The sequence below is a fragment of the Vanessa cardui genome, chromosome 15 (genome assembly GCF_905220365.1).
Source record: "Vanessa cardui chromosome 15, ilVanCard2.1, whole genome shotgun sequence".
Lineage (NCBI taxonomy): Eukaryota > Metazoa > Arthropoda > Insecta > Lepidoptera > Nymphalidae > Vanessa > Vanessa cardui.
In genome coordinates this window covers 8986510-9011318 of record NC_061137.1, presented here as the reverse complement: position 1 = coordinate 9011318, position 24809 = coordinate 8986510, and the positions used below count along the sequence as shown (strand labels likewise).

At 32.3% G+C, this 24809-nt stretch overlaps 3 protein-coding genes across 4 annotated transcripts; 1 reads left to right on the top strand and 2 right to left on the bottom strand.

Annotated features, from left to right (window-relative positions):
* Nucleotides 1-18: 18 nt before the first annotated feature.
* Nucleotides 19-9287, bottom strand: LOC124535716. Of its 2 annotated transcripts, none has more exons than XR_006966828.1 (15): nucleotides 8942-9287; nucleotides 8243-8353; nucleotides 8028-8158; nucleotides 7286-7553; nucleotides 6233-6262; nucleotides 5613-5684; nucleotides 5112-5135; nucleotides 4983-5018; nucleotides 4271-4327; nucleotides 3347-3385; nucleotides 3217-3255; nucleotides 2940-3137; nucleotides 436-495; nucleotides 171-276; nucleotides 19-78 (listed from the first exon to the last, which is right to left on the bottom strand). XR_006966828.1 is itself a non-coding variant. In XM_047112027.1 (15 exons), the coding sequence occupies exons 1-14, from the start codon at nucleotides 9152-9154 to the stop codon at nucleotides 223-225; spliced, it is 1332 nt and encodes a 443-aa protein (XP_046967983.1). In that variant the 5' UTR covers nucleotides 9155-9287; the 3' UTR covers nucleotides 19-78; nucleotides 179-222. The 2 variants fall into 2 exon arrangements, 1 of the variants encoding a protein (XP_046967983.1); XM_047112027.1 differs by having other exon boundaries at nucleotides 179-276.
* Nucleotides 9288-11466: 2179 nt separating this feature from the next.
* On the top strand, nucleotides 11467-17277 carry LOC124535863 (CLIP domain-containing serine protease 14D-like). Its single transcript, XM_047112258.1, has 9 exons — nucleotides 11467-11669; nucleotides 12682-12734; nucleotides 12837-12928; nucleotides 13346-13530; nucleotides 13983-14091; nucleotides 14173-14354; nucleotides 15040-15140; nucleotides 16356-16538; nucleotides 17105-17277. The coding sequence occupies exons 1-9, from the start codon at nucleotides 11603-11605 to the stop codon at nucleotides 17213-17215; spliced, it is 1083 nt and encodes a 360-aa protein (XP_046968214.1). The 5' UTR covers nucleotides 11467-11602; the 3' UTR covers nucleotides 17216-17277.
* Nucleotides 17274-23303, bottom strand: LOC124535864 (gamma-interferon-inducible lysosomal thiol reductase-like). The gene is made up of 5 exons (XM_047112259.1): nucleotides 23061-23303; nucleotides 20596-20727; nucleotides 19437-19610; nucleotides 18825-18965; nucleotides 17274-17771 (listed from the first exon to the last, which is right to left on the bottom strand). Exons 1-5 carry the CDS (start codon nucleotides 23142-23144, stop codon nucleotides 17622-17624), a joined length of 681 nt encoding a protein of 226 aa, XP_046968215.1. The 5' UTR covers nucleotides 23145-23303; the 3' UTR covers nucleotides 17274-17621.
* Between the last annotated feature and the right edge of the window lie 1506 nt (nucleotides 23304-24809).

Sequence of the window (24809 nt, the reverse complement as noted above, 5' to 3'; positions counted from 1 at the left end):
GTTATCGAAAAAAAAAACCTTCTGTTTGATTGTCTTCTTATTATCACGAAAAGTTTCCAAGGTAACTATTTCAATTGTCTGAAATAAATATATTGCACAAATAAATATAGTACAATATAGTACATTGTTATATCGTACGATAGTATATTATATCTATAATATATACGTACTCCCGTACCCGCACAACAGTGCTGATCATTTAGCGCTTCAATCATTATATTTTCACTTTTTTCCTCCAAATCTACTCTCAATTGCCGATTTCGCGGATGGATTATTCTAGGAACACAAAGTTATTATTAAAATTGTTAAAATCCTAAAATTCTATCATTAAAAATACAAAAAATGGTTCTATTTTGAATGTTGAATTTAACATTTTTCTTTTCTAAGGAAACGTTAACTGAAAAGGGATATTAAAATTGATTATTTCAAACTCACCCCAAGACATAATTGATTCTCACACTTGGTGTTCTTCGATTCGTCGATACATTTACCAGTCTACAATTAAATCATAAACATAATAAATTAAAACGCACACACATTCGCATATACAGGGTTACAGGTTAAGTCGACCGAAATCCTTTAAGAGAGGATAGATTCCATCATTCCTAACCGATTTGACTATGGAACCCCATATCCTAAACCTAACCCTTCTCAAGTTATTGGCATTTGAATTTATTTTATAAAAATGACAGATTTTTTGACGACTGCCCCTTTATTTTTGTTTTGTGTCCCAATTTTGTATTCTTTTTGCTATTTTTGAGTAGAAGATTAGTTGCTTTATTATTTTAAGCTAAAAAACTGCCAGTAACTATAACAAATAAGTCGTAGTAGACAGTCAATTGTTAAAAAAAATAATTACATTTAAAAAATATATTTTTTATTTCTAAGATATCTTTAAAAAAGTCTATGACAGATGTACTGCAGATATGCTAAAAAATATCTACGGCTCTTCAGCTTTCCGATAAGGTATAATAACATAGGGTATTATTAGAATCCTTGGAAAAAATCTTTAAACAAAGACGCCCGAGTAACAAACGTTAAGCCGCTCGCAGCGCCTGTTGTCCTGCAATGAGTGCGAGCGGGACATTTTTCAATGTAAATAGGTACGAGAGGCATAGGTAAAAACTATTTTGTTGTTATTGTGTGTGCTTTTTGGTAATTCCTTAATTCCTTATTCAGTCTGCTTACGCGATTCGTCCGTGGTAGATGCGATACATAGTGCTCTTGGTTTTTTACTCGATTTGGCTTGTTTTCTGGACTGTTTCTTCCTATTCGTGACGTTTGTTAACTTGTGTGTTATGATAATTAGTTATCCCGTCTTGGTCGAATTTTGACTCATCAGTCCACAAGATTCTTCTAAATAACAACGGATCTTCTAAATCTGCGTTGAGCATAAATCTACAGAAGTCTAGTCTCCTCGCAGGATCTCCTTCTTCGATGATATGTACTGGCGTGAAGTGGTAGGGGTAGAGACAAGCAGTATGCACTGTAAACCACATTTTCCACTGTGAGAGTCTAAGTCCTCGAGCAACAACACGTAGTGGGATTCTATTGAAATCGTCGAATTATCTCATTATCTTGCTCTTCGTCGTCGTCACGAATTCGTGGTCTGCCTACGTCTGTTCGTCATCTTGAAACAGAGCCAGTCTCTCTAATTTGCCGATAAACTCCGTCAAAGATACTAATATCCGGTATACGGCGGCCAGGATAACGTACTATGTATTCTTCACGTGCTCGTGAAGATACGCAGTTGCAGTATCCATAACAAATCAGATTATCAGCATATTCTTCATTTGTAAAGGTCGTCATTTTCAACAGTTTCAAATCAGAAATACAAATCAAGGTCCAGTTAACAAGCACAGTCACGAATAGGAAGAAACAGTCCAGAAAACAAGCCAAATCGAGTAAAAAACCAAGAGCACTATGTATCGCATCTACCACGGACGAATCGCGTAAGCAGACTGAATAAGGAATTAAGGAATTACCAAAAAGCACACACAATAACAACAAAATAGTTTTTACCTATGCCTCTCGTACCTATTTACATTGAAAAATGTCCCGCTCGCACTCATTGCAGGACAACAGGCGCTGCGAGCGGCTTAACGTTTGTTACTCGGGCGTCTTTGTTTAAAGATTTTTTCCAAGGATTCTAATAATACCCTATGTTATTATACCTTATCGGAAAGCTGAAGAGCCGTAGATATTTTTTAGCATATCTGCAGTACATCTGTCATAGACTTTTTTAAAGATATCTTAGAAATAAAAAATATATTTTTTAAATGTAATTATTTTTTTTAACAATTGACTGTCTACTACGACTTATTTGTTATAGTTACTGGCAGTTTTTTAGCTTAAAATAATAAAGCAACTAATCTTCTACTCAAAAATAGCAAAAAGAATACAAAATTGGGACACAAAACAAAAATAAAGGGGCAGTCGTCAAAAAATCTGTCATTTTTATAAAATAAATTCAAATGCCAATAACTTGAGAAGGGTTAGGTTTAGGATATGGGGTTCCATAGTCAAATCGGTTAGGAATGATGGAATCTATCCTCTCTTAAAGGATTTCGGTCGACTTAACCTGTAACCCTGTATATAAATTACTAGCGAACATATACTACAGAATATGCTTTTTTACGAAATCACATTAGAAACTTCTAAAATTATCATTGTTTATTATATTGTCTATGTAACATACAAGACCTTTCTCTCAAATCACTGTCTATCAAAAAAAAAACACATCAAAATTCGTTTCGTAATTTTAAAGTTATAAGCATAGTACATACAGTAAGGGACAAACAGCAGTAAGCGACTTTATTTTATATTATGTAATGATGAAAATGATGACGAAAAATTAAGATTAATAATACAGTTCTAATGCAGTTTTTTTATATTGATAAGATTGTACACAGTTATTTCTTATTAAGCAAGATACTTACAGTAGGACACCGTTCTTCGGGCGGGATTGGATACTTTATTCTCCTTGGCGCTCTACAGGGTGGGTTATGGAAACATTTCGATGGATGGTTGCAAGGGGCTCCAGCTCGTGCTGGCCAGTAGCACGGCATCAGGTAAGGAAAGCAGGACGAGGGAGGAAGACATTGGGGGAAATGGTGACAAGACCTAGCGGCCATTGGCTGAAAGTGTATTAGAATAGTTTTTGTGATGTATGTGGTGTACACCAATCATATTTATAATGGATATAAAAAAATGTACCTTTTGTAAAATGCAACTAGATCGAGGCGTTAGCTCCAGCTAAAATAATTAAGAGTAAATAATTTAATTTTGTTAATAGATAGAACCTTTTAATAATTTCTGTTGGTCAATGTGTATCAAAATAACTTACAGGCGATGGCTCATATTTAGGTTTCCTTTTAAATGATACCTGAAAATCAGAACAAAATATTTTAAATGAGAAACAATTGTTATTATGAGGTTAAAGCCCCGTTCGTCAAGCGGCAACTACACACGCTGAAGACATGCTAAGTGAAAGGCAGAATCAGACCCTGGTCCGTGCGATTGGACCAGACATATCCCTGCAAGCAATCTTGTCGCCAATGCTCCACTTAGTGTACGCCGCCGGTCTGAAGCTATCACTAAACTAACGAGGCGCGGAACTGTGAGACTATAGTGGTTCTGAAGGACATGCAATTACAAATGTACCTCCGAAATCTTTACAATTGATAATTATTTATGAAGCATACTCAGACACTTGGACTACACCGAATGAGGTTGTAGTAGGAAAAAATTAAGTTGTAAATATGCGTAAATATAAATGTATTTTATAATGTTTGAAATTATTAGTATTATTAGTGGATCGCCTTTGCCAGAGCACAGAGAAAGCTTCCACATTGGTATATAAACAGGTATAGTTCGACACAACTTAGATGTCGCATCGGCAAAATTTGTAAAACCGATCACATCCGAATTGAGTACACTATCCCAAATTGTCAAAATTTATTTCTCATGCGAATATGATCTTTACACAAACGTAATAACTTGTAATATCATATGACCTAATATATTCGTCAATTTGATGCGTCGATTTACATGCAAGTGCATGTAAATCGACGCGTCAAATTGACTTTGTCTGACGCGCGAATCTATAGCGACGAATAGCGTCGAATGGCGCGATTGGGAGCTATTTCTATTGGTTGTGTAAATCGGCAGTAATCAGTTTTATTTTCATTCCATTGCATTTTCCGATGCTACATCTAATTTGTGTCGTACTATACAACAACGTCTATCAGGATATTTTTAGAATCCTTACCTTCAAGCCGTAACAGTTGTTGCAATCGAGTCTACACTTGGAAGGTTGACATAGTGACTGAAAGAAAAAAAAGTAGGTATGATAGTGCATACATGGTATTTTTTTTGCATACTACTCTTGATTTGAATATTACTTTGATTAGAAATTCGCATCGAGGATAAAAAGTTTGCACTTTTTAATCGTCAATTTGCTACAAATGTTATGTTATGTGTTTTTTTATTACGCTGGAAAAACGCTTTACGCGCTTCCCCCACGTGATGGAAAGTGGGGGGGTGTGTGGGACTCCCCGGAGCCCTGAACGCCGAGTGCGCCCAAGCACACCGGATTTACCCACTAAAAAACCAGCGGTACCCTCCCTCTCCGTCTTTCGGCGGACGCCACGGGATCGCTTACGCATGCTACCGTGACGATGCCTGTAATGACACTAGGTCATAAACTGTAAAAACAATAATGCAGCCTATTCAATATTTTTAGCCCGATTATATTTCACTTATTGGTACCATCCACTAATTTGGTATTATGCCGCCAAACAGTAACACTTAGTATTGTTGTGATCCGGTTTGAAGAGCGAGTGAGTTAGTGTAACTAGTAACTACAGCTAAAAGGGACATAACATGTCAGTTCCTAAGCTTGATGGCGCATTAGCAAATGAGTAGTAATATTTATGACAACTATTTCTAAATATGTAATAAAGATTTATTTGTTTGATTACCTTACAACTGCATTTTGCTCTTGAACATTGGCTGCACTGAAATACAAGTTTATTTTATGAATAAAAAAGTAACGCGGGGAAATTCACTTACAATCATCTATCAGTTTTAATATAATAAGATTATCTTACAAGTGACGGGCAGGGAGGAATAACCTGCAAATAAGAACAATTGTTAATTCTTCATATTAATGGAATATCTCATTCCCAAAATAATCGCATGCGTAATCATAATATTTTGAATAATGGATCACTTTCGAGATTAGATAAGTTTAGGGGATCACGTTGGTATATGATGATATCACAATCTTTGCGAAACACTACGGACTATTTCTTGATCTATCCCAAGTGAAACTGAATCATCAGTACTATTCTGTCAGTTCATTTCTTATCTCACTCGTGAAACCAATTACCAATTATGCTTAAGGCGTTCTAATTTTTAAAATCGAAGTCACATTAGTACTTCATTACCGATATGAGACTTCATGATCCTGTCCTACAATTGGTTTCGATTTCGACCTATAGAATAGCTCTACAGTTCATATATCATATATATGAATGCATTACTATTATTATTAATCAATGGAATGGATTGTTCATGTATTACTTTTAACGTATTATATTAATACATACACAAGGTGGGTCGCAAGATCCCACACAGACTGAGCAATATGGATCGAAACAGCAACTGCGACAGCCGCCACACTGGAACACGTATTTGTCTTATAACTTATATCATATCAGTATACAAAGTATAGTACGACACAACTTAGATGTAGCATTGGAAAAATTTGTAAACCGATCACATCCGAATTAAGTACGCTATCCCAAATTACCAATACTTATTTCATATGTGAATATGATCTTTACACAAATGTAATAACTTGTAATAGCATATGACCTAATATATTCGTCAATTTGACACGTCAATTAACATGCACTTCACTCGCTGTCTGAACTGACGCGAGAAGGTATAGCGACGAACAGCATCGAATGGCGCGATAGGGAGCTATTCCTATTGGTTGTGTAGATCGGCAGTAATCGGTTTTATTCAATTTGCGGATGCTCCATCTAAGTTGTGTCGTACTGTTCTAAGCTAAAAATGCAATTTTATAAAGAAATACAGATTTGGCTCAGTTCTCAGAATTAATTATGCCAACTAAATTATCAAGCAGCCAGGAATAATAAAACACAGGGAGAGATTTTGCCAAGTTTTGTGATTCATTTATAGGCTATTATTGTATATATCTTACCTTTAAAGAAGCGGGTAGATCAGTATTACTCTGTAAAAAAAAATTTTTTTAAAGGTAATTAAAAAATTCGAAAAATTGACTGAAACTCAATGAGTATCATTTAGTAATTACTTAGTCTAACTCTACACGTTGATATTTTGTGCATAGGAAATTCTATTATAATAGTAAGCGTTACAGGTAGGGCTTTGTGCTTTGTCTTGGTAGGTTCTTACAGCGCCAATGTCCGGAGGCCAGTCACTCATTGTGATTTATTTGCCTGTCTACCAAATATATAAGAAAAAGCTGTCACTGTTCTCATTATATAGACTGTCAAGTATAAGTTGGCGTTACTGTGGCAGCACCTGCTACACCTTTGTCTTGCTACTTTTTTGTTTATTTTACCAATATCTCCCTAGAAAATAATTCTCTACGTCTCATTTTTAATAGATTTTGGGTAAGTTTTCTTAATAAGGGTAAATAAAACAAATAAGATATTAAATGAACAAAAAAAATTAGTACATGTTTTTGCCACACGCCAACTTATAGTTGACGCGCTGAATAGTTGCCTTGTGTAATTACTGACATAAGAGACAAACATCTTAGATCTCATGGTCAGCGTCGCATGACCATGACCTGCGGTAACATCGTGAAAGTAAACTGTAAAAGTTAATGTCTGGAATAACTGGAATGAACTAGAACTTTGCGCGTATCCACTTTAAACTATACAAACAAGAACGACAATAATCTGTAAATTTCACATTGCTGGGCTAAGGCCTCTCCTCAATTGAGTAGAGGGTTCGTAACATATTTCACCACGCTGTTCCAATGCTGGTTGGTGAACATACCATTTGTCAGAATTTCTATGAAATTAGACACATGCAGGTTGCCTTACGATGTTTTCCTTGATAGCAGAGCACGAGATGAATAATAAAGACAAATTAAGCACATGAACATCCAGTGGTGCATGCCTGGGTTTGAAATCGCATTCATCGGTTAAGATGCACGCGTTCTAACAACTGGGCCATGTAACGCCTCTCACAAATAAATATATATTGGATAAATTTAATTACGAGCCTTGTTTTTACAGCAGCCCTTCGTGCAACACATCTGTATTATAGCGGTCTGAGGAAACGCCGGTTTAACGTCTTCCTTGCGTATTTTTTTAGATGTCTTCTTCCCAACTATCGTTATATTCGATAGCCCGAACATGTTGTGTTCTCGGTCTAATTTGAGGATTGTCGATAAGCACTTTTCTCCAAAACTATGATGATGATTGATTCCGTCAGCCGATTCTCGGCTACAAGTTGAATTATTTGAACTGCTTGATGTCAATGATTGTGAACTGAAAACAAAATTACAATCTCGATTATGTTTTTAATCAAATTACTTGTGTTTATATTGTTTCAAGTTAAATACCGCAGGAGGGCTTTTAATAGTCGCTTAACTTGACATACGAACATGAAATTTCTGCATGTTTCTCACCAGTTTCATGGAGTATTAACTTCGTACAAAACAATTATTTAACATTTAAAGGAAGTAATTATAAAGGCTTATTTAAGGATTACTTTTAATACGTTTAATTTAAAAATAATATATTCATTTTACTAAATTGAAAATGAAATAAAACTCTGGATAATATTAGTATCTTAAACCCTTTGCAAATATTTCTTACCTATTTTAGTTTAAATGATGATGTAATCCTCTCCGTTTACGTCTTATGTTAGCGCCTGTTAAGGCATTCAACTTTCTGGAAGGACAGCGAATCTGAACACCGAACAATAAATAACAATAATCTACTAGTTATATTATATTTTACCTGGAGTCTATTGAACCTTCTCTTCCTTCAGACAACCATTTCATTTTTGTCAATTTAAGCTTTTTTGGGTTTACGTATTGATTATATTCTTCATTATCAGAAGGATCGCTGTCATCCTCATAATAACTTGCCTAAAATGTTTATTAAAAATTCCATATCTCTAATACAAACTGATTTTATCAAATTATATTAAATAAATAAATAATTTTACTCACGTCAAATTTTCGGTCTGTTTCGTGGTCAGATATAGTATTGTGTGGATTTGTTTCAACAAGCTCATAGAGCGCTTTTGTTCTCTCTACTTTTATTGAATGATCTTGAACAACCTGAGATGATTAGAAAAAGAAGAAGAAATAACGACAATAATAAGTTGAGGTTTTAGTTCCCTTTGGACTATTCTTCCAGTAGCAAAGAATAGGGCAACTCCATTGCATCTCTCAACAGACAGTACAGTGGTAAAAAAAACTAGTAAAAATTGTTAAAGGTAGGTGATGTAAGACTCTTGGTCGTCAGAGGTTGTTAAAATTTATTCATCAGCCGTCCCCGTTTAAGTGGAACAACGCCAATTGTAATATAAAACACTCAGTGATGATGTAAAATTTACTGTACTATTTTCAGTGGCAGGAGGAGAAAAAAGAACTTGACTTTAAGTAACAGCATTTGCCGCGAAATTATTTATTATAAATGATATCCAATTCGTGAAAAAATTGCGTTTTGTATGATGTTCAAGTTGTTTTCGAACTAAGAGTCTAAATATTGATCAAGAACTGATTCGCTTTGCTGTATCATATGTAGCGAATGCTCCATATGATATAGCAGAGCGAATCAGTGAATCAGCGAATCGAAAATCGCACGGAATATACAAATCTAAGGTCACCCCTCCTGCTATTGTTAATATAATATAATATACTAACTTCGTCAGAGTTCATAACATGTAACGATCTCCCTTGTCCTCGCTCCATTGAATTCTTATCATTATTATTTCCACTTAATGATGGTTTTACTTCATTGATCAGGCATACATAAGTGGAGAATACATTCTGGTCTGATGCACTCCTTGCCATCTTCATCGGGGATATATGGTTTATGTTGTTGTATTGTTTATTATATTCTTTCAAGAGAAGCATCGTGTATGATTATTGTAACTGTTTATTTTTTATTTCGACATTTTAATTGGCAATTGGTTAAAGATTTTGATTGATTTTGATTTTCTAAGCCATAGCTGTTGAAATTTCTAGTATAAATTTGAATTAATCACTAATCAGTCATTGTTTTGTTTTCTTAGACAATGCCTGCCAAAAAACGTTTTAAAAAGAATTTATTTTGTTCATAATTATAGTCATTCGATCTTCTTTAAGCGTAACTCATCACGTTAAATCAGAAATCAGATTTAATACAAAATGATGATAGAATTAAACCATATTAAATATAATCATGTGATATATTATGATTTGCATAGTTTGGGTATCTTTATCGGATTAGGAAGTAATTTTGTGTCAAGCGCGTTAATTATGTTTGCTCTCTGAATAGAAAATTGAGGCTTATGAACCAAAATGCGGAAGCGTGAAAATTTAAAAAGTGACCTGTTTTAAAACAATTTCAATTATAGTCGTAGTAATAGTTCCAATCTAATGTAGTATTTTATAATAATAATTAGACTTCTGGAATTAAAGTTGTTAGTACAATTAATAGAACATATTTTGCAACGTTAAAATATATTATGTGTTGATTTTATTCCTATGAACCAGAAATTTTAATTTAAAATGATCAGTAGACGTATACCTGGTTCAGTGTCCAGTGACCCAGTGTGAATGACATCGGGTCGTGCAAAAAGCGACTTTAACAATGGAGTAACAAAAAAAAACTGATTTTCACTCAAGATTAGCGGCCACGCTCCGATCGTTGTGTTGAATTCCGTGACTTTTTATGAAACTACAATTTCGGTGTGAATTAAAATACATTATCAAATTAATAGGCGTTATGGAGTGCGAACTACAGTAACAAAATTGTATACATATTATATTGAAAAAATACTCATTATTTTTTAATTTAAATTAAAGTAGTATAATTAATTTACGTTACGAGTAATATTTTAATAGTATTGCTTCTCGAAATACAAAGTTATGGACAACGATATATTATTAAATAATTTCAATTACACTTGAGTATACTGAGTGTAATATAAATGTATATCCCAGTAAAGTCTGAAATCATTTATTGAAAACTATTTATTAAAGATGAAACGTTTTGTAATAGTTCAAACTGTATACTTGGATTATAAAAAAAAAATGACTGGACAGTCAACAGAAAAAGTTCTATAATTGCTTTTTATCTTTTGTGTATCTTTTTACTTAAATAATGTAATATCTCGGTCAAACCAAATAAAGTTATTAAGTGTAAATCCTAGATCGGAGTGCTTCATTGATAGGCAAAAGTTTTGTTGGTATAGACTATAGACATACATTTATTTATACGATACAGTTGAATAGTTTTTATGGATTGCGGTAACCTTAGTAATTTAATGTATGATGATAACTATTCCATTTTGCGTTCTAAGATACTTCGTTCATTAAATAAAAGTTGGTAACTATAATTATTATACCTTCCCGCCATTCCCCTAAGAAGCCGGAGAAGTACTAGTAGTAGTAGTAGTAGTAGTAGTAGTAGTATTAACAAGTCCAAATAATACAGACTAAGGGAAACAGGTATAGGTAAATAAATGCGGATAAAACCAGTTTTATTTTAAATACAATAAGTTAATATTTTAGAGTCATGAATGGCGGTCAAAATTTTACAGGTAATAAAAAACTTTTCAAATTATAATAATGTTCTTGAGTTTCGTTTTAAAAACAGCGAAATAAATCGTTGTGCATGATGATACAGAATGATGGTTAATATTCGCTTAATAAATCTAAAGCAGTGTATAGCGGTGATTCACAGTTCAGAGATCGCAAACGATTTGTAACGATTATATTATTTTATAAGATCTTAATATATATTTATAGAAACGAAATTTGGATACAGTCTATTAATAATTGTAACACTTAACAATGTTTGTTAAGTGTTACAATTTTTTTAGAATAAAAAATAATGAAACAATAACGTGACTTCATTTAATATTTGTTATGGAATAAATATTATTATTATTAATAATAAAAATTAAATTATATATATTTCAAAATTGCACAAATTATTGTTGTTGTATTGTTGTATATGTCTTGTTTGTTTATTTATTTGTAAAGATAAATCTCCCATGATGATCTTAAATGATCGAAGAAATTATAAAGTTCATATAATTTATATTTTATTAAATGTCATTCCAAATTTACTATGGATTTATATAATGTTTAATTTTTAACGTATCAAATTGTTTACCATGCCTGTATCACGTAGATCGAAACGGAGGCTTTGTACCGTGTCATTTCTGTTGTGATCATGCTATCGGTCTACAATGACAAACATATTATTAATTGCATCTTAAAAATATATATTTTCTAACAAAAATTCCAAAAATTTAAAAAACTGTGAATAATATTTAAACTATGTACATGTGAACTGTGATTAAATTAGTGAAAATGACTGTGCGTCTAGTATTATTTTTTGTGTTTATTTTTAAGTTAACAGTTAACGCGCAATTTGGATGTAAGTTAAAAATGTTAATTATTTTATTTAATACCTATATTATTATTTTTTTTCTCTACGTACGTAATGTGTATTATATATAGTATTGTTATGTTTCTTAAAATCGTAAGTCCTAAATTGAAGTTGAAATTTTTTAATTTTTGTATTTTGATATTACTAAACGCTACCGGTTTTGATAAACTGGTAAATTTTTCCTTTGGAGATTCTCAAATACCTCACTAATTAATTTTTTTTAATAAAGTTATAAATGAAGATATTTTTTGTTTACAATTAAAATAATAATGTGTATTGAACGTAATGTCAATAAAATGATGAAGATTTTAATCTATTATTTTTGAATGTTTCATATGTAACAGCTTTGAATCGTTATATCAGTAATCATGTGCATCAAATACACATAATCGTTACGGCAACCTCGATGTTATAATTTCTATTGTGGTCGATTTCAGGGCTATACGAAATTACAACCATAATCACACATGCGATATTGATGGCCGATCTTATTTTTCTGCCATTAACTTCATTAAATCAATTCTTTTTTTGAATTATTTTTCATAATAATATATATGATTATAAAATTAGGATGTGACTCTAAATGGTCTCTACAAAATGTTTTTTTTTTTAATTCTTCTTTCAATTAACAAATCTCTACGATTCATCAGTGCTTTGTCTATATGCAATCTATATACAAAGATATCTTGGTGTCTACAGATGACATTTTGAAAACATACCTTAAATCATAATATTAAACATTTTATATTTTAAAATAATCTATGGTATCTTTGTTTAATACGCCTTTCAAATTTAGGAAATTATTTTGTTATAACATTATTTTAGTTTATAGCGTAAAATATTAAAACCTAAATGAGAGGTTTTTCTTCTAAAGTCAGTTTTTTTTTAGTATTTTTCATAAGTATAAACAAGATTATATAATAATATAATTACTCATATAAAATGATTGTGGAATAGTAAATATAACTCATTCTACTTATAACTCATTTTAATTTTGCAGCTGTATCTCTAAGCATTGATATGAACCCACGCGCCGAAAATACTTTATCACACGTAAGTTTTTTTTTACCAGTAGTAATATAGTTAAGTGTAATCAAATAAATTGGGTGAGTTCAGGAATAATACACTTATGTTTTCATTTCATTGTCCTTACAGAGTCGATGTCCGGTCAATATGTCCTGCGTACCAATTAGCGCGTGTCCATTGTTAGAAGATCTGTTGGACTTTTCATGTTTTTCTTCGGACAGGTAAATTAGTCATACATTGTAGTCGTCACAAATGTTAAAAATAAAATATAATATAGTAGTAGTATACTATATCGAATATCCTACAACAGTATTTTGTATTTTATAAGGTACTAAGGAGCCGAGATGGCCCAGTGGTTAGAACGCGTGCATCTTAACCGATAATCGCGGGTTCAAATCCAGGCACCACTGAATATACAAGTGCTTAATTTATGTGTAAAAGTCTTCTTGTACTCGGCGGTGAAGGAAAATATCGTGAGGAAACCTGCATGTGTCTAATTTCACAGAAATTCTGCCACATGTGCATTTCACCAACCCGCATTAGAACAGCAAAGTTTAATATGTTCCAAACCTTCTCATAAGGAAGAGGAGACTTTAGCCCAGCAGTGGGAAATTTACAGACTGTTGTTTTTGTTGAAGGTACTTTCATCGACTCAATTCTTTGACCTGCGGTAATATGAACAATGAAGATTACGTGTGTTGTCCGTCTTGTGACTGCGCCCATGTGTACGCGCCGGGCACGCGCGAATGCGGCAAGAGTATGGTGAACGGTGTCGAGAGTGGAATCGGTGCTCATCCTTGGGTTGCAAGAATTGGATTTACAAGTGAGTAACTGCTGCAAAGATCGAAGTGCTGGCTAAATTATTGCTGAACAAAATCTATTAGGTTTTTGTAAAGATAATCAGAGCAGCCAGAAGTTTGGTTGGTAATGTTTACGCGGAAAGCACCGATATGTGTTTAGTTGTGTTGGATTTCCGTCTCAACAGATTACAATAGTGAGGGAATAGAGATTGCACTCGAGCATATATTTTGCATGATTAGTTAATCGCTGTTGAGACTGACCACAGTATCAAAATCTTACATTAATACATCTTAGTAAGTTTAACTAATTACCTCTTAAATATTACATTATTTTACAAGTTTTTTTGTTATGTATCGTAACGTTTTTTTTTATAAAAAAGTAATCGACAATTTATAAATTACTATTTATAGGACACGGGGAGATCATTTTATTATGTAATAATTATGAAAATATATTTTTTAAATCAATTTTCAGATAAAGACACTGGAAACGTACGATTTGCTTGCAGCGGTTCTATTATAGCTAAACGCGTTGTCCTAACTGCTGCGCATTGCGCTTTAGCCAAACCAGAAGGATATAAGCTGTAAGAACATTACACTTCAAGTATAATCAACAATTAGAACACTAGACTGTTTCTTTATTTCATTATTTTAATTGTCGAAAGGTCAACTGTTGTCATTGGCGAATGGGATATAAGCCGAAGTCCTGATTGTAACGAATACTTCTGCGCCCCAGCAACTCAGGCGATTAAGGTGGAGAGTGTCTCTGTGCATCCTGGATATGAGCAAAAGATATTCAGACATGATATCGCAATGATAATATTGAAGGACGAGATCAAATACTCTGGTAAGTTTTTATAGAACTTTTGGATCTATAATTATTTAAGTCCGTAGATCTTAAAACAGCTCTAAATAACATGAAAATAAAATTGGAGTTTCTCTTTGACAATACACTAAAATCATTCTCAACTCATATTTAACTCACTGCTAAGTGGGATGGTGAGAATATAGTACTCCTGCCTGAGTGTCCCACTACCCAAACACAATAACAAAATATGTTAGGATGACTTGGGATCGCTTGTGCATACAAGTGTGCTCCATAAATATAATATGCTGTCAATATTACACACACATAAAATAAATTAAAAAAAAACATTCTATTAAAATAATGCTGTTCACACTTGTTGCGATTTTATCTATTAGTCCCAGAAATTTTAAACTACATCAGCAACATCATCTACGTAAAATAATTGAAAGAACTCATATGATCAATCATAGGACGTACGATTAGACCAGGGTTTGTAGATATGAAGATCGTTTTCGATTCGCATCGTATCACACTTATTGCATTTATGATTTTATAAATGTATACTATATTAAAACATACACATAAAGCAAATTATTGAATATGACATTGTATAGTATGTGTAAGTATAGTGGTGCTTGATTTGAGGTTTGTCCTTGTACAAGGTTAGCTTATTATGTTAGCTGATAACGAATCTTGACACTAATTTGTTGTGCTTTTATTTCAGTGACAGCCGCACCGATCTGTTTGAATGATAAGCCGGAAATAGTGATCAACGAACGCGCTTCGCTGGTCGGCTGGGGAAAACTGTCAGGACAAAACAACTTGGTACGATTTGGTTTGATTATTTATGTATAGTACGACACAACTTAGATGTCGCATCGGCAAAATTCGTAAAACCGATCACATCCGAATTGAGTACGCTATCCCAAATTATCAATATTTATTTCTCATGCGAATATGATCTTTGCACAAACGTAATAACTTGTAATATCATATAACCTAATATATTCGTCAATTTGACGCGTTGATTTACATGCACTTGCTTTGTCTGAAGCGCGAATCTATAGCGACGAATAGCGTCGAATGGCGCGATAGGGAGCTATTTCTATTGGTTGTGTAAATCAGCAGTGATCGGTTTTATTTTCATTCAATTCCATTTTTCGATGCTACATCTAATTTGTGTCGTACTATACTAGTAATATACATTATATTATATAGGTATCAATTTATAAGAAATAAGAAATTTGAAAAATATTTATATAGGTACTATTTGATGTTATATAATTTGACGTCATATAACGAATTATTATTTTCATCACTTAACGGTGGATCATTATTATCTATAAGTATATATAATGTATTTGTATTAAAATCTAAGATCAAACAGTTTCATTTTTATTCAATCTAAATAATACGATAAATATCAATATGTGTTATGTATTTTAATTATATATTATATTAGTGCCTGTATATAATACTTGAGGAAAGGCAAATAATATTAAATGTATGAAGATACTCGCTAATAAAAAGATTGAACTGGCAAAATTACTTAGCCTAAAGATACAGGGTATATACAAAATATTACGCAAAAAGTAATAAAAATAAATAAAGTAACAACCTGTAAATTTCCCACTGCTAGTGAATGGAGGGTTTCGAACATATTCCACCACGCTGTTCCAATGCGGGTTGGTGGAATGCACATGTGGCAGAATTTAGATGAAATTAGACACATGCAGGTTTCCTCAAGATGTTTTCCTTAGTGTGCTTCTTTCCTAGTGGTGCTTGCCTGGGTTAAAACCCGCAATCATTGGTTAAGATGCGCGCGTTCTAACCACTGGGCCGTCTTATAATTAAATAAACTGAAGTCTTTTGTTTACGTGTGGGCCGTACCTCTTCCTCTAAGTAGTAGTTAATGACATAAATATAGTGACAATTTTATAATAGGTATTTGGAGAGCAATCGATTGAGTACAAAGAAAATTTTACCTTTATAAAGATGCAGTTTGTTAACATTTATTAATCGTATTTTTGTCGGTTTTAGATCGGGCGCCAACAACAATTGGATGTACCTCTCGTACCTTTAGAGACGTGTGAGCGTATTTTTGGTGAATCGGTCCCCATTCACGAGGGCCAGCTGTGTGCGGGAGGAGAAGAAGGGAAAGACGCTTGTTCAGGGTTCGGCGGAGCGCCCCTGTTACTCAAGAGAGATGGTCAACATTTTCAAGTATGTATATTCTTAAAAAATATTCATATAAATATAATACGAACTTTACATCTAGCTGTAAGTGTATTTATAAGCATTTTATATCCCGATTGATTAAGGCCTGTTCTCCCTTTTGAGGAGAATAATATTTTATACACGTAATGAAATATTATAATATATATGCATACTTTGTAATTTTATGGAAGAAATTCAACACTATGGAAAGAGACATAAGAATTTTTTATATAAGGGATTTACAATTTTCACCATTCTAGTTTGTTGGTAGGGCTTTATGCAAGCACATCTGGGTAGGTACCACCCATTCGATATTCTACTACGAAACACTAATACTTAATATAATTGTTTTCCGGTTGAAAAGGTTCAGTGAACTAGTGTACTGTACACGGGACAAAACATATATAGTTCCCAGAGTTGGTGGCGGATTGGAGATGTATATTATAACGGTTAATATTTCTTATAGTATCAGTGTCTGTGGGTAGTGAACACTTCCATCAGGTATTCCTATTTCAGGCTATTTGCCCGTCAGCCTGCCTTTATCATAAAGTAATGAACTTTTCTTATTTCAGGTCGGCATAGTGTCTTTTGGTTCAGAAAACTGCGGAAGCGAGGGAGTACCCAGCGTGTACACTAACATAGCTCACTATTACAATTGGATAATGGATAATTTGCCATCTTGAGTCTATACATAATTTTATATATATTGCCAGTGTAATTAATTCAAATAAATAAAAAAAATAACAAATGAGTATTTTTATTTAAGTTCCTCAATTTAATTCAATATTTCAATAGCAGTAGTTTTTTATAAATAGTCAATATATCCTAAAATTTGTCTAAATATAATGTAGAAGTCATTCCATACAATTTATTTTTTGAAAAGATTCACAAAACAAAACCTCGCCCGGTTTCGAGCGGTTGCAGTTTATTGATAAGAAAAATAATATGATATAAATATATTTAGCCTTCAATATTTTTTTAAGTATTGGATCATTAGTTCCGGTGATTACGTCCTACGTACAAACAAACATTCTTGTAATATTCGTCTTTAATAAATTAACGAAATTATATTATGATCTGCAATTTATTTCAATGTGTATTCCTAGGACTTATATTCATGAGGTTGTTCAAAGCAATATAGTTGTAATATCGCGCGCATGGTTGAGAATCAATGAGTAGGGAGCAGAGGGTGCCGATGAGGTCTACTTGAGCGTAGTCTTGAATCTCTTGGTTGAATTCCTGGAACGTAAAAAATGTTTATTTATTATTTTGATTGAGGTTTTAGTGTGTTTCGATAGCCCATGTCTGGTATATCCCATTAATCTAGTTATCATCGCTACGAACAATCTAACAACATACAATCGTACATAACTAAAAAGTAGAAAACGACAACAACAATAGCCTGTAAATTTTCCACTGCTGTGCTAAGGCCTCCCTTTCTATTGAGGAGAAGGTTTGGAGCATACTCCACCACACTGCTCCAATGTGGACTCAAAAGTGGCAGAATTTCGTTGAAATTCGGATGCAGGTGTTTTCTTTCACCGGCGAGCACGAGATGAATTATAAACACAAAATAAGCACAAGAGCCCACAATCAACGGTTAAGATGTACGCGTTCTAACCACTGGTCCATCTCAACGCCGGCTTGGCTTAAAATCAATACCTATTATTGTTGTGTTCCGGTTTTGAAGTAGTATGAGCTACATAGTGTAACTAAAAGTCCAAGGGTCTATACTTCGTGGTAGGGCTTTGTGCAAGCCCGTCTGGGTAGTTACCACCCACTCATCAGTTATTCTACCGCCAAATAACAGTACTCACTATTGTAGTGTTCCGGTTTGAAGGGTCAATGAGCCAGTGTAACTACGGGCACAAGGGACATAGCGTCTTAGTTCTCAAGGTTGGTGGCACATTGACGATGGAAGGAATAGTTAATATTTCTACAGCGTCATTGTCTATGGGTGATGATGACCACTTACCCATATGCTCGTCCGCCAACCTATACTATAAAAAAGGGACAGTCCAGAAAGGGACAGGGGTAGTTCCTAACACAATTTATTTCTTGCAGCGAGAATGTCTATGGGCATCGGTGAGTAGGTACTTATCATCAGGCCTCCGTATTTATTAATATAAATAAATATATCTACGTTAAAATACATTTACTGTTTATGAAATTTGTTACATAATGTTAAAATATTTCCTTTTATATAAATATAATAATTTTCTTAACGGATTATGTATAAGTGTTATTTTTATATATTATTATTTGATATTAGGTATCATAACCATTACTTACTCCATTAATTGTCACGGTTGGAACAAACTTCGGCTTTACTAAACTAGTGTAGTATTCGGATTCGAGCTGCAATATTGTTCCTTCACCTGACGTCACACACTTTTCCACATATTCAGTTGACAGATTTGATCTTTCTACGCACTAAAAGAACGATAAAGAACTTATTTATAATTAAAATTAATTAAAACATATATAAGTTATGTGACGAACAAATAAAAATGTAGGTATATACAATGTATATATACATTTAATTTATATATATATATATATATTTTTTCAATTAAATATACAATTAGTAAACGTAACATATAATACATAAACATCACTAAGATTCACATACTTTTTCAATAATTTCACACACAATCGTTTCATTTCTAATAGACACAGTTACAGAGTTTCTATAAGTTGTAAAAAAATAGGCAAGTGTTTATAATCTCACGTTCAATTATTGTCTATGATTGTAAAGAAATAATTTCTCACTATTTAAAAAAAGAGACATTACCAGGTGTATTGGCAAAAAAAATGTATTAATACATAATCCTCTTTCCTAAAATTGTATAAAAATCAACTAAACGTATAATATAGTTTATAAAATATTAGATAGTAGCGTACATCAAATCGACCCTGTGAAGCAGCCTCGGTGTGCATTTCACATACAACATAGGCCAATTTCTTTTTGTCGCTTTGACCCTTCATCTGATGCAAGCTGCAGTCCTGTACCATGTTGCCTAAACATTCCGCTGAACCATGCTGACATTCGAACCCTCCATCCCCGTAGTTAATGCTCTGAAATGTTTCACATTAGGAAAATTTAATATTGAGTAATAGCCTTATTTATTTATTTTGTTTCCAGCTGTGGGTACAAAGACTGATTAATTACAATAAATCATTGAAGATTTGTTAAATATAGGATAGTTAACATCGCTGGACATTATCGTGATTATAATTGAACATTAAGTCAAGTATTAACTTAACATTACAAAGTAAAAAAAAGCAACAGCCTGGTAAATTTCCCACTGCTGGGATAAGGCCTCCTCTCCCATTAAGGAGAAGGTTTGGATCATATTCCACCACTCTGTTCCAATGCGGGTTGGTGGAACGCACATGTGGCTGAATTTCGATGAATAGATAAGACACATACAGGTTTCCTCACGATTTTTTCCTTCACCGCCAAGCACGAGAAGAATTATAAACACAAATTAAGCACATATATATAGTGGTGCTTGTCTGGGCTTGAAGCCGAAATCATCGGTTAAGATACACGCGTTCTAACCACTGGGCCATCTTACAAAGTATATCTTAAAAAATATATCTATACGACGGCAATCCGGCAAGATTGTTTGGTTAAAAAAACCGATATCTGATTGTCGTATATTCATTTTTATAATATTTTATAAGCAGCGACACCAACTATCATATCACCACCCAACAGAAAACAAAAAAGGAATGTCTCCTTGTTTTTCTAATACGACAAAAAACTTAACCTCACTGGTCATCCAGAATCAAATCTCTAAACTAAGTGAAAACAATCAAAGTATTTGTTTATCTGATGCTGAGATATACCTTGATAATTGAGAAACATAATTATTGATAAATATTCAGGACAAAACCATGCAAAAAATGCTAGATACTTTATTTTATTTATCATTTTTAGTATTACTCTTATTTAGCTGTTATATGTAAGTTGTAATGATACATATATATTTATAACCTCTGCTAAAGGAATCGCGTAATTAAATCTTATAATTCAAATGATAACATGTTTAATTACCCTGGCTTTGCCAAACGGAATCAAGTTTAGCCTTAAATGATCATGCAGCAGATGAAAAGCTGGCATTAATTGCTTTAAGATGAACGATTTGCTGTCAGGACACTTGCTTTCATAGTAAACTGATAAGTGTATCTGAAAAGTAAAATACAATTAATATAGTATAGAACACTCTCCTTTAGAAAAACTGTTAGTTGATTAATTAAATACATAAGGGAAGATACTAATAATCTTTATGACTAATATAATTAATCATACTAATAAAAAAAAAATACAGACGAATTGATAACCTCCTCCTTTTTGAAGTCGGTTGATAAATTAACTTTCACTTGTTTCATATTATTTTTATTATTAGTAATGTTATTATATTAGTAAAATGTATATAATTCCTTTATTGGTTATTATATGTATATTAAACATATATTGTACATGTAAATTGGGATGTTTATTGAGTGAAAGTCGTTGTTTGTTTAACGTGATAAACTTTTCATTTTTATCACATTATATGTATTAAATATCATATGTTAACGGATAATTGTAAGGACCGTTAGCTTTTGAATTTACTTTTAAACAGTGCAGATGTTTTGAATATTATTATAACGGATACATTTCTTTTTAATAATTAACACACTAACCTAATCTTTAAGATTATAAGCCGTCGATAATGCATGCATTATGTATGCGTTTTATTATACACTAGAAGTCGCTCGCGGTTTCGCTCGCATTTCAAAAGTTTGTCCTTCCTTGTACTTTAATTTAGCTTTAAATAAAATTACATCAAAATCGATTCAGTAGTCTGTGGCAACAGATCACAGTGTTAGTTTCGCATTTATAACGAGTATAGATTATACGCTCCGTTCTGATTTACATTCTGTCTAGATATATTATGAACTAACGGTTCTTGTAATATCTCGGTGACATATGCATGTGTTGTCTGGCCAATAAACGTTATTAGTGGTTAAACCAGGACAACTTTTACTGCTCTACTTTATACATATGACGACCTCGCCTACGGGACTGCATGATATATTTCGGCATTGATTCATATGTTACGTATTTTGTTAAAACAAAGGCTAGGTATTTATTTCATTGATAACTGACATGGCTATTTATTTTCCTATCCATACAGATTAATTTAGATGTAATACATATTTTTATGTTGACTTTACGAAGACAAGCTTTTCTTAGTTTTACATTATTACATGTACAGTTAGATAGAGTAAGAAAATAAAATAATTATATTTATAATTATATATTTTGTAATAACTATAATATAATGGTATGGACCGGGCGTGACGTAATCCTGTCTTAAGTATAAATATTCAATTCGAACTGGAATAAATAATAATTAAAAAATATATCTTTTATGATTTCTTAATATCCTCTATTAACAAACTCATATAGGTAGTATATTTTGTTCGAGTTACAAATAAAATAAACATTTGGCTCACAATCCCAATTAACAATCCCGTGTTAACTAATGCGACAAACAAACGTAACATTTTTCTTAAGTTTTCTTCTCATAAGATCCTTCTATAACATATTTCAAAAGTTAATAAATGCGATGAATGAAAGCGGTAATTTCGTTTCAAACTTATGGCGTGACATGTTTAGAAATCCAATTGGCAACCTTGCTTGTCAGAGTAGAAATCCTTCAGATAGTAAAGACACCCAAGACTCGTTATGGTCCTAAAGTTAATGCACCGTCACTCAAAATTTAGTATGTTTAAAATTGCAAACCTTCATGGTAAATTTGGGTAAACGTATTCATTTTTACTCTAGTGGTTCCGTCACGGCGATTATTACAAGTGCCCGTGCGGATAATTACTGACAATAGTTCTTATACAAACCTGTACGACTTCATATGAATATAATATATATATTTTTTATAATAAATAAAACATTCTATTTATAGTTTGATAACATTTAAATAAAACTATTTATAACGGATGAATCGCGTATATTAATTATTTTTAAACATCCCGACGTTTCGAGCACTTTGCAGTGTTCGTGGTCACGGGCAGACTCTGTGACGGTGACGAACACTGCAAAGTGCTCGAAACGTCGGGATGTTTAAAAATAATTAATATACGCGATTCATCCGTTATAAATAGTTTTATTTAAATGTGTAATCATCGCGAAAATTTAAGACAGCATTAGTTTGATAACATTTTCCCTTTAGCTTGTCATCTGATAAAAAAAGTAAAAAAAAAACGTAAAGATATATTTTCTTCTTAAATATTCAATAATGATTCTAGTTGAATTAAAAATTACCGAACGTTCGCTTAAAAGAGTACACACAGGCCTTATATGTTTAACTGCATAAGCCAGTCGTGATTCTGTTTTTAAAGGCAAAATTAATTGCGTGTGAAAATTTAATAGCTATAATAACGTATAATAAATGTATTAATAAATAATTAAAAAATGCTTCTTCATTATTAAGAAAGTAAATTTAAATTTAGACTTACCTTTTGTGGTCCCGCTAAAGTAAGACTCTCCAAAATAATGAGTAACATTAAAAACTGTAATTTTAGGTGCACCATTTTTAACATAAAAATAAAGATGTTGTTTATCACAAAATATATTTATTAAACATAAGTTACAACGCGACGGCGACGTACCTAAATTATATATTTTCAATTGTGCAAACACGTGTGAATGGTTCAATTACTATGCTAGTTGTTGCGAGAACGCAGCTGGTTACTCCGTCTGATCATACATCACTATATATTTGAGTTAATGTAAATGTAAATAATTGCAATAAAAATTACATACGCTATAACTTTTATACTATTATAGTATTATAATATAATCGTCGGAAAATATAAAATGCTTCAAAACTTTTATATCATTCGATGACAGAAATAGATCAATACGTGACCTGGCGACTTATCTTCAAATTTAATATAAATAATTAAGTTAATTAAATACATTTAAAATAAAAATATATCTATTTTATTTAAATAGGCTTTTAAAAGCTCTTTTGAATCATCATTTAACAAACTATATGAAGTAAAGCTAAGCAGGTATTCTCTTTTCGAATAAGTTATAAGGTAACAGAAAATTTTCAACATTTATATCATATATGTATGTGTTGTCATCATAAAATTGTAAATACTGTAAGATATAATTTAACTCACGAAATTGTAAACGCTCAAATGGTTATGAATCATAAGAAACTCATTACAATGAACGTCATTGTCGTACACAACAACAATGAATTTTCAACAAGTTAATTTCAGTTTAATTGTAAGTCAAATGTACAGAATATTTCACGAGATAAATTAGAATTTAACAATATTTACATTTATTCCCTTATATTCATAAATTATTTCACTTACTTGTAAAAATGGTATAAGGCTTAATTATTTTCAGAAAATCATTCCAATTTGAGTGTACAGCGCGTATATAAACGCAACAGATATAATTAAAAGCCAATAAGGCTGTATAAGGTATATTATAAACGACACCAAACCTATTACTATGAAAAAATAAATTATTTCCATCTATTTTTTGTATACATATTGTTGTCACGGATGAATTATGTAAACATTTCTTTATGACATTTTATTGACATTTAACCAAAAACAGTTTTTATAATGATACAAATGACTATACAGGACAAAAAAACATAAAAAACATTTCCCTTTTTGTAATTTTATTTCAATACAATTCAACGATAACTCCGAGATTTTTTTGTCGATCACTATGTCAGCGTTCAACTTAAATTTTTAAAAATTAACTAGATGAAAACAATTGTGAAATGATGCACATATATAAATTGCCTATAAGACTTTTCACAACTTGACTCGCTAGACAATTTAGCATTTGTTTGTACGGAATTTATCAGTAGAAGAACTGGAGCTTCCACAATGGTCAGTGTTAAAGTTTCAGCCTGAAATGTTGCCTGATCACGATTATCAAAAGATTTATGACCAATAGCGCAGTCGAGTTTGAGACAAGAGACCAGCAACACACACAGTACATCACACCTCGGCTAGGTAGATTGGTGGCCCGAAAACAGTAGTAGCACGACCTTATGGCTTTGGATGAAGCTATAGTGCACTTTGAAAAAAGCTTATGTCCAGCAGTGAGTTTCTATTTTCTGAATGATAATGATAACGAAAAAAAGAGAATCTTCATTTTTAATACGAAACAAAAAGGTTCGTAATAAACATTTTGCACTCGAATCGGATTTTAATCATAAACCAAATAAA